This window comes from Apis laboriosa, unplaced genomic scaffold, assembly GCF_014066325.1.
Source record: "Apis laboriosa isolate Shangri-la unplaced genomic scaffold, ASM1406632v1 scaffold5_cov152, whole genome shotgun sequence".
NCBI lineage: Eukaryota > Metazoa > Arthropoda > Insecta > Hymenoptera > Apidae > Apis > Apis laboriosa.
In genome coordinates this window covers 593427-603525 of record NW_025223857.1, presented here as the reverse complement: position 1 = coordinate 603525, position 10099 = coordinate 593427, and the positions used below count along the sequence as shown (strand labels likewise).

Sequence of the window (10099 nt, the reverse complement as noted above, 5' to 3'; positions counted from 1 at the left end):
TCTCTCTCTCTCTCTCTCTCTCTCTCTCTCTCTCTCTCTCTCTCTCTCTCTCTCTCTCTCTCCAACGAGTCGTTGGAAAAATCCTCTCCATCTTCCTTCACATCCCTTCGAATCTTTTCATCCTCGTTTCCTTTCTTTCTCTTTTTTTTTTCTTTTTCTTTCTCGAATCAGACGAATCAGACGAGAGATGCCCCAGGCATCTGGAAGAGAAATAACACGCGCACGCGAACTGACTAATCGCGTGTCGTTCGCGAATGAGAGGAGGGGAAGGAGGAGGAGGAGAGACGTGCGTCCGACTGAATTGGGAAACAAGTTTCCGCGGAACGATTATCGACTTCCGTTACGTCGAAACCGTGTCCCCCGATTCGCCGCCATCGCCATTATTCTCTCTCTCTCTCTCTCTCTTCCTTCGCGTTCCGCACGCCATCGTTATCCGGATACGTAACCGTACGCGTGTTTGCCCCGTTTGAACGGAATCGAAAAAACGCGGTTGAAAAAAAACCCGAGTACAAGTCTCGTTTCCGCTCGAATCGGCCGCCATTACCACTTCGAAGCCGAGAGGGAGGGGGGGAGGCTTTATCCAAAGTTTCGAAATGGAAAAATCCAATTTTTCTATACAGCGCATATCAAATCGATCGTTCAGAGCGTTTATCGAAGGGAAGGATCCGAATTGTAATTGGCTTCGTTGCACGAAAAACATGGTTGCCACGAAATCAATCAGTTTTTTCGAGCCGGATTTTTCGTTCAGAATCACGTTCTAAAGTTCTAAGTTTTTCGCGAGATAAAATATGGTACCACTTTTGGGGAGCTTGCTTTCGCCATGGATGAAAGTAGGATGTATATATATATATATACTATATGTATATATACGTATACTTTCTACCGGTGGAACGCCATCGAGAATGTTTCGCGCATCGACGAATTTCGCTCGAATTTATTCACCCATTGTTCCACGCATTCGTTCTTTCCCTCACATATATATATATATATATATATATATATATATATATATGTACGTAGATAATACGTAAGACGACGTATATTTTCGTATTTCTTTTTTTAAATCCGAATGTTGTTCGCCGTAATAGCGTTGCCGGCTTTTTTAATTCGTTCCGTATAGCATTTCGCGTATAATACGCAAACGTCTTAACGGACTGTGGAAACAATCCCGTGCGAGCGTATAAATAGCCGATGACAATGCCGGGACAGAGAGATGAAACGCCAATAAGTGCCTTTCACTTTTCAAGAATGAAGACGACTTTATAGCACCGTGGTATATACAGTGAAACGCTATAAATAAACCCGCGTCGAGTCTCGCGCTTTTGTACAATTTTGTAACGCGGACAAACCGAGGCGAGGAAAGAAAAGAAACGGCGTTCGCGCGATTCAGCCCCGGACGCCGTACGCGGCGACGCAACAGCAACGCTCGAGCCGAGTGGAAAGGTGTTTAATTTATGCCTTCCGCGTATCCTTTGTTCCGCGGATGAATTCGACCGCTAATAAAAACCATCGGTTGGACATTTACGCATCGACGATTTCTCTCCGCTCCCCGAACCCCCTTTTTCTCGGAATCGTCATCGGCGCGATACAAGCGGGAACAAGAAACGGGAAAGAGGAGGGGGGGATAGGGGGAGAGAGGAAGGGAAAATCGCTTACGGCGAAAAAAGCAAAAAAAGCGGAAAAAATGTCGGAGCCCAGGAAAAGGAGTGGAACCTTCTCCCTCTCTCTCTCTCTCTCTGTGCGCATGTCGGTGATATTTTTTCTTTTTTCTTTTTTTTTTTTTTGCCTGCTTCGTTTCTGAAGCAGAATGCGAAAGAGAAAGTGTAAGAGACGATAATGCGATGTTGCGTCATCTTTAATTCGCGTGAATAATAAATTGCATGTTTTTTCTTTTCTCGCGAAATATTTTTCCGGTGAAAAAACACGGTGGGTAAAGTAGCGAGCAAATAATTTACAGAAACGTACGCGTAAAGATACGCGTTCAACGTTTCGATCCGGTAGTCGGTATTTACAGAGGACGTTATATAGTAAGTACTTTCGAAAGTGAAAAGGATTACTAAGGAGTATTAATATCTAATTGGATATTCTTATTCACGCGGAGAAAGAGAAGGAAGGAAGATTAGGTAGAGAGCGAGAGGAATTTAGAGAGAGTATATATATGTATATAGTATATCGTAGTATATAGATAATATGTATATCGATAGAGTTGGATAATTCGATGCGCGTCGATCGGCGGGAAGCGGCATGCTTTAGATGGACACGCTCGATAGAGACGTAACAGGTGTGGACGGAGCGGGAGCGGGAGCAAGAACGTGGCCACACGTCCGTTAACCCTCGGACTTTTCGAGAACAAGACGCGACAACGCCTCTCGTTCTCGAGAGAGAACGGCGAATGTCGTGGGACAAATATACCGTTTGACACCTGGAGGAAGACGCGGACAATGGTAAGGTTTGGGGTAAGGTCCCCACTTTGTCCGAGGAATAATAAAGTTCCCGGTGCAGAAGGGATTCGGGATATCGGACGGTAGGTCCCTCAAAGATCGCTTCTCGGAAACGTGTCTTTGTTGGCTCGGGTTTGCGGTTCCGAAGGGGACACACTCGAACGCTTTTCAAACTGCGACCCCCTACAGCGATTTCCATCTTGTACTTCGTACCGTGTTTCTAGATTTATCGTGGAATAAACAACCGCTTCGTGGAAACGTTATTACCGGGTGACGTGACTCCAGCCGCCGTGCTCACAATACCACCGCGATCGCTTCTTTACCCTCCCTTTTTCATGAATATCGGCCGACAATCGGTTCGTTTGCCACGCTTCGCCAAGACAATTGTTTTACCTGGAAACCTGTTACGCTTTTGACAAACTGTACAATTTCTAAAACGCAAAGTAACACGCCGGCTTTTCAACGTTTATATGGAAAACCGTCGTCTCCTACGTGCTACAATACATATACACTCGTAACTACGTATATTTTTCTCCTCCAACACGATTCTTCTTTCGAATCGAACATATTAATAATGGCGATACTAATAATATTAATCAATCTAATAATTTAACACATATTCCTACGATGAAACGCTAGAAAGATAAATAAATACCGCATTGATGAGAAGAACGGATACCCTTCCAGGTATTCGAGTCGAGTTAGGCACAAAAAAAAAAAAAAGTAACAAGAAATTGCATCAGTCTACACGAATGTCGAGAATGCTATTCAAATCGTGAAAGCGTGACTCACAACATCGAAGTAAAACCATGAGAAATTCCTCGACATTTGCTCTGTCTATGTTCGCAAGATGCAGCAATGCTATTTTTCCTCCTTATATCTCATCAACTCAACGTCAAAGCTTGAAAATAGGAAATACGCTGTGGCATCGCGAATAACGTATTAATCGCGATTCGAATCAATTCGATTAAACGCATCGTTTAACCTTCGTTCATCTTTCGAAACGAACGCACACTCGAGATTCTACGCGTTTTTGTATTTGTATTTCAATCGTTTACTCGTTTAATTATTTTTTTCTTTGTCATCTTTTATATGTTATATTTTTGAGAAAATCGAAGTAAAAAGAAATAACTTGACTCACCATTCGATGCTTCTGTATCCTCGAAGGCAGCAATGAAGGGCTTTGAACGCTCCGATATTTGCATATTCCGTTGTCACGACTTCTTTCGTAAATCTGAGACCACCAGGTGGTAAGTTGTCAAATTTGTGTATCGAACAGTAGTCTTTTAATTCGTTGGCCCGACACAAAACAGTCAAAAGCGACAAGATGATTAATCCACGGTTCAACGATGTCGTCATCTTGAGATTTCGACGAAAAACCAATTTACCAAAACGTTGGAAAAACATTTTAGACACGACGCTTTTCAAATCCGAGAACCTCCATTATCGGATTCCTAGAGTGAAAATTACGTCCCAACGGTCCAGGCTAAACTTTTCCGTAAAGGAAAACCGATCTCTTCCAGCCGGCACCGTTAACGTCTAAAGGACAAATACGCGGACTTCTGTATCTACGTACACGTACCTTCACCGATCCGCTCGATGTTTGTCGTCAAACATAAACTTTCGTCTACTCAGGAATACTGCGTGTTTACTCGGGATTTCAAACAGCTCTCGTCCCGCGTTTTTTTCGCGTTAACCGATAAACTATTTAACCGTTCAGTCACCTTCCGCGAAACCCATTTTAATTTTTCTCCCGTTCTATTTTCGACATCACTGCTCAATTATGCGAGGAGGGGAAGTGGGGAACTTTTTCGACATTTGCACGATCACCAATAATTTCAACCAATCATATATTCGTAATATGTATAGCGCGTCAATGGTCAATGGTCACAAATCCCGTGATTCGACACTTTTTCGACGATCTTTCCGATATTACGTCACTCGCAATAATCACGATACTGCACATCAAATTCAACCGTATAAATAATACGTGGCGTTTTCGAGAAGAGAAAAAATAACGAATATCGACACCTAGAACAATCGTAACGAAACGTATATTTTCACCGAAAAGAAACTATCGACATGTAAACGTACAAACGACGCACACGCTCCGAACGCCAACGGCTTACTGTCAGCCTACCGCTTTGAAAACTCCCCGTAGACCACGGGTTTAAAACGAGCCGCCTGTTGCCTCGTGCTCGTTCGGCTGCTTTCGGCTCTCTTCGGACATCATCGATGGAACCGTACCGACCGTACTACGGTCGCATGTAATCGTTAGTTCTATTCTTCCCCCAAAAAACATTGGTGATTTTCTTTCTTTTCTCTTTCTTTTCAATATATATTGCACATTCGAAATTTTTAAAGTTGTACGCGAGATAAATATCGTGCATCGTTTACGATTGAACGATTAATCGATCGTTGTTTTCCATTTTTTGATTATATTTATTCCTAATTTTAGAAAAAAATGTTATGTTATGTAATCTCTAGAACTAATCGATAAATCTATAAATCGATACATTTTTTACGAGATTCTCGTTTGAACATCAACTCGATGCAAACTTCATTAAATACTTATTCACGTGAGTAATTAGTTTGCTTGATCATATTATTAATATTATTTTTGACGTCAGAATATATTATGTGAATTTTGTTGAGGTTAATTGAAAATATTCTATTTTGCACGCTATTATACTTCCTTATTTATAAAAATAAAGTTTTCGTAAGAAAATCGTTCGAAACCTGGAAGAACACGTTTGTAAGTGGTTACTCGCCTTATTTACCTTTACTTACTCAATTCGAAGAACATGTATGTATGTATACATACAGATAAACAAATAATCAAGAAAATTTTTGCATTTTTTGAACGCAATATTTGACATTACGTATATATCCAGAAAAATAGAATGTGATAATCGTTATTCGAAACGACGCTTCGATACATATGTAAATATATATCGATTTCGAAAGAAATTAGATTAAAATACAAGAATTTCCGTGAATACGATAACTTCAAACGTATGTATGTATATTTAACAACGTTGCGGACAGATAATTTTTGTTCGGATAAAGTTTTGTTCGAGGTAATTGGACAGTGCGATATCGTTCGGCGAATTAATATCAATCTTTCGAGAATTTTCTTACTCATAGAATATTTTATCGGTATATATATTTGATATACCGATATATCGCGTAGATATATACTCTATCAATTTCTTAACTCAATTTTTTTTTATTTTACAGTCGAATGAGTATACTTTCCCCGTTTTTTCGCGGATGATCGTCTCTATACGATACTGTGGTTCCTGATTTTGCAGCAACGAGTAAGAACAACGCGTTACGTATAACTTAACTTTTCACTCCGTACACTTACACACGGTTGCCGCTGACTTGCATTCTGGGAATTCGAGTATGCGGTCAGTCGTTTCGTGTCGTGTGGCAACGATTATACCGGATGATCTATGTCAGACTCGTATTTACGTGTGTGCAACCACCGCACATGGAAGAAACTTTTATGCGTGCCGACGATGAGTGTAGTCTTTCTCGTAGAACCAGTTTTTTTTTTTTTTTCTTTTTTTTTACTTTTTTCCTTAGAAACAGATTCTCGCGTAGCTATCGGTCCAACAATCGCTGATACGACTCGTTCGCAATTCGAAAGAGTAACAAAGAAGGATCGAAGATTTCTTCGTTCTTAAGAAAACAAATTTATCCCAAAAATCAAATTTCGCCAATTTTCCGATTTCACTCTTCGGTTTTTTACTTTTCAAAGTAAAAATCTTTTTAGAAAAGTAATAAGATAAAAATATTGTCGTGGACGAGATAATATAATAAATTTGAATCGACACGAAACAATTGCATTATACGGTTATCGCGAAAGTTCCCGCGGTCGTTTTGGCGAAAATTTATCGAGGCTCGCCCTTCGAACCATACTTCAAAGAACAGTCGTGTTATCAATTAGAGTTCCGAGATCACGGTGTACGTAACGAAATTAATCTCCCCTTAATTAATAGCGTTAAGGCGCATCCAGCCGTGGTACGAGGCAGGGTACGAGTTTCCTGATTAAGACGATGATACGCGTTCTCGGAAGTGACAGTGGAGAAAGAGCCGAGAAAGGCCGTTTGCACGACCGGCAGACACACTTTATTGAAAATCTTGTACAATTAAAACCGCCACGACCATAATACACGATCATAATTGGGAAAGGAGATTTGAACCTTAATTTCTTAAAATTCTTCTCTCCTCGAGAGCCAAGTAGCTGGAATAATTGTCAAGAGTTTCGAATCGATCGAGACACTCTCGAGCAGAGTCGAGAAACCTTTACGAAAGACTTCTATCCAAAGCGAAAGAATATTTTCGATTTATTGTTATTTATTATATATAATAATAAATATATAATAATATATATATAATATATAATTATATAATATTATTAATATATATTAATATAATATTATTAATATATAAGCGATAGAATATTTTCGATTTATTGTTATTTATTATATATAATAATAAATATAATAATAATATAATATAATAATATAATATAATAATATAATATATATTAATAATATATATATTATTAATATATATTATACATATATTATAATATAAATATTATTAATATATATATATTCATTATTATATTTATTATTTCGCATGCCGTATCTGAATAACGACAAATTAGCCGACGGACGACACGCATTCTAAATAACCGGTAGACCGCGAACCTTTGTACTCGTATATATATATTGACGTTTCAACGGAAATGAGAAACGCCTCACGGTATGTTGCCCGTTTTCCCCGCTTTACCGAGAATTCGTAATTACACGGCACACACGCCACTTACAAGCGTTCTCCTGGCCTGCGCATACCGGGTGTCAAGCGGCCGAGCTCGGTCCGTGAAAAAAGAAGCCGCCGTTACGAGATTAGTCCTTAGACGGGGTACGGGTCGTTTTTACTTTCGCGGGATTCACAGGTGTCCCTCGAAGGAAGCCGTTTCGCCCATTCGACCGCTGTAATTGTCAGCCGCTGTCCGTTCCGCCGCTTATACGTATTTTCGCGTTCCAACGTAACTGGTTTCCTCCGAACAGCGTTACTTTTCCACGCCCCGTCTCTTCTTCTATCCTTTTCTCCACCACGAGAAGAAGAAACGATTTCGAGTTAACGATCGTTCATTCTCTTATCGATTTTTAAAATCGAAAAAAAGAAAAAGAAAAAATTTATTGCCGTGCGAATGGTGCGTGTGCCCGTTCGCAAACGCGTCATCTGATTATCATTGTATACGCTGATGATGATAGCGTAACGTTATATATCGCAATTGCATCATCGTTTCTTGGAAAAATTGTGGCGCGACAGAGGGGAGACAGAGAGTCAAAGTTTTTATTGTTTCACCTGCCGACGTGTCTCGAATGAAAATAGTCCGCGACGCGATCAAAGGGAATTTTTTTTCTCCTTGAAATTCGATATCGAGAGCTAAAATTAGGTTCATCGAACGAACGGACACTTGTTGCTCTTGTCGCGACCCGTACACTCGTGATAAATCGAAGAAATTTCTTTGTTGCCTTTATAACGTGAACCTTTCTTCGCCTTTATTCGAAAAAACTTTTACTTTACCTTGCTTTCACGGTATGTATTTAATTGGTATCGAACTAAGGTGGTACGCGTTAAAGTATCTTGATATCAAAGTCGATTTCTCAATTTTTTTTTATTCAATATTCGAGATGATAAAATATCCAATTCAATTGTTTTACTGTTTCTTTCTTTTTTTTTCAATAACGAATGGTCAAAATATAATCTCGAAATTTAGCTTTCGTCGCTCGAAATACGATCCATTCTTGCTCGAACGCATTGGAATTAATGGAAGAATACGTTTTATATATTCGAATTTATTTCTTAGACACATCAGATAATTATTAAACTTAATCGCCCCCAGAATCAACCTTTAATTATATCTATCAAATCTTTCAACGAGATATTATTGAGAAATTTGTTCAACGTGTTGGCAATAATCGGACTCGCGTAATTCGATATCTCAGTTTGATAATCGTCGAGTAATCCGGGTAATACCTCGGTAATAGCTTTGCTCAAAAGCTTGGATACCTCCTCGTCGTTGTATAATCCGGTGATCATGCACTGGAAAAATCGTAAAGTTTTTTGTCGTTTCAATTCTCATCCGTACATATTACGGAACGACACGAATACTTACATTGAATTCCTTTAAATGGGCATAGAACGTCAGATTCGAAATGTTTAGTTTGTTATTCTTTACACCCAACTTTAAGTCTACCGTTACGTTAAGATCTTTGATGGCCACGCTGAAATTAAAAAAGAAAGAAGATAAGATTTTTTTCGTCGTATTACGAATGTTGTATCTTGACCGATAACTTTTGAATAAGTTTGAGTTTGGAAAAAGTAGATAAATCGAGAAAATGATTCTCGATGCGATCCGTGAATTGTAGAAATCTATGGTATCTACATAGATATCGCGCGTCGATAATGTCGAGAATCTACAGGGCCGACTGTAGTTTTTAAGCTTCGCCATTTTATCCAAAGATGTGACTACTCGCATATCGAGAGATATTTTTCTTTTCTTTTCTCCCTCAAAAAATATAAACGATTTATAGAGATTAAGATTAAAAGATAAAACGCAATCTTTTATCAAACTATTCTATTCTATATGGATTATATGATTCATATATTCATATATTCGATTATACTCTATATCGAATAATAATAAAGAAAATATAAAACTTACCGGATGTTTCCATTACCGAAGATGGAAAAACTATCGACGAGTGTACCGGTTACATTGTAGTCGGTCATAATATTAATTTGATTGAAAAGAAGGCCGATGTTAGCTTTAAGACCAGCGAGCATAAAATCGCCTTGATTTACTTTGTAATCGGATAAACCATTGGAACGGAAATTCTTCAGTATACCCTTTAGCCTGTTCGAATAGGAAAAAGAAAAAGAAAAAAAAATCAACGCTACTTGTCATTCGACATTTCTGTTTTCAATTAGAAACGCGTATATACGCTTACGAGATCAAACCCTTCTCGTTCAAATCGATACTCATATTCTCGATTTGAAGAGGATCGAGAACGGGAATACAAAGCTTGCTGTTTCCATTCTTTATATATTCCTTCAATTTTTCAAGAAATCCAACCAGCTGACCTCCTTTGTTCTCGTATTCGTCGTATTCGTTGTTTCCTTAATTCGGAGGAGGGAAAAAAAAGCAAACAATTTTCGATAATTCGCGGTTCGGTTTAAGATCTTTTAGATCAAGGATTGAAAAGATAAAAATCGTTGTTACACTTACGATATATTTCGATCACGGATGAAGCATGACAAGTGATCAACACGGTGGCTAAAACCAATACGAAGAGGCGCATCTTGCTAAAAATGAAAACGAAACGAAAGAATCTCTTCGCCGTGATTTGAAATCGATAATAAGATAAACGATAGTACAATTATTTCCAACTTTCGAAAATAAATACTCACGATTATTTTTTGATAAATCGCGAAATCACTATATGTTCGTGTGTCTCTCGAAATAGGTTCGGTTCGTTGATAAATCGTTCTTTATATACGGAAACAGTATCGTGCACTTGACTTTTAAGATCTCTTATCCGATTTATCGGGGAAAAGATCGATCAACTGAT

The 10099-nt window shown here is 38.7% G+C and overlaps 2 protein-coding genes across 4 annotated transcripts in view; both read right to left on the bottom strand.

Moving 5' to 3' along the window:
* The window catches only part of LOC122718162 (single Ig IL-1-related receptor-like), a 52368-nt gene extending 47756 nt beyond the window's left edge, over positions 1-4612 (bottom strand). For both annotated transcript variants that reach the window (XR_006347335.1, XM_043942944.1), the window contains exon 1: positions 3583-4612. Coding sequence is in view for 1 of the 2 variants with exons in the window: in XM_043942944.1 (XP_043798879.1) it covers positions 3583-3848 (266 nt within the window). In the remaining variant the exon portion in view is untranslated. The remainder of the gene's footprint in view (positions 1-3582) is intronic.
* A 3511-nt stretch (positions 4613-8123) lies between these two features.
* LOC122718163 lies at positions 8124-10019 on the bottom strand. Of its 2 annotated transcripts, XM_043942945.1 has the most exons (6): positions 9939-10019; positions 9757-9833; positions 9479-9647; positions 9193-9384; positions 8644-8752; positions 8124-8570 (listed from the first exon to the last, which is right to left on the bottom strand). In XM_043942945.1, the coding sequence occupies exons 2-6, from the start codon at positions 9827-9829 to the stop codon at positions 8373-8375; spliced, it is 741 nt and encodes a 246-aa protein (XP_043798880.1). In that variant the 5' UTR covers positions 9830-9833; positions 9939-10019; the 3' UTR covers positions 8124-8372. The 2 variants fall into 2 exon arrangements, with proteins under 2 accessions (XP_043798880.1, XP_043798882.1); XM_043942947.1 differs by lacking the exon at positions 9939-10019 and having other exon boundaries at positions 9757-9917.
* Positions 10020-10099: the final 80 nt, after the last annotated feature.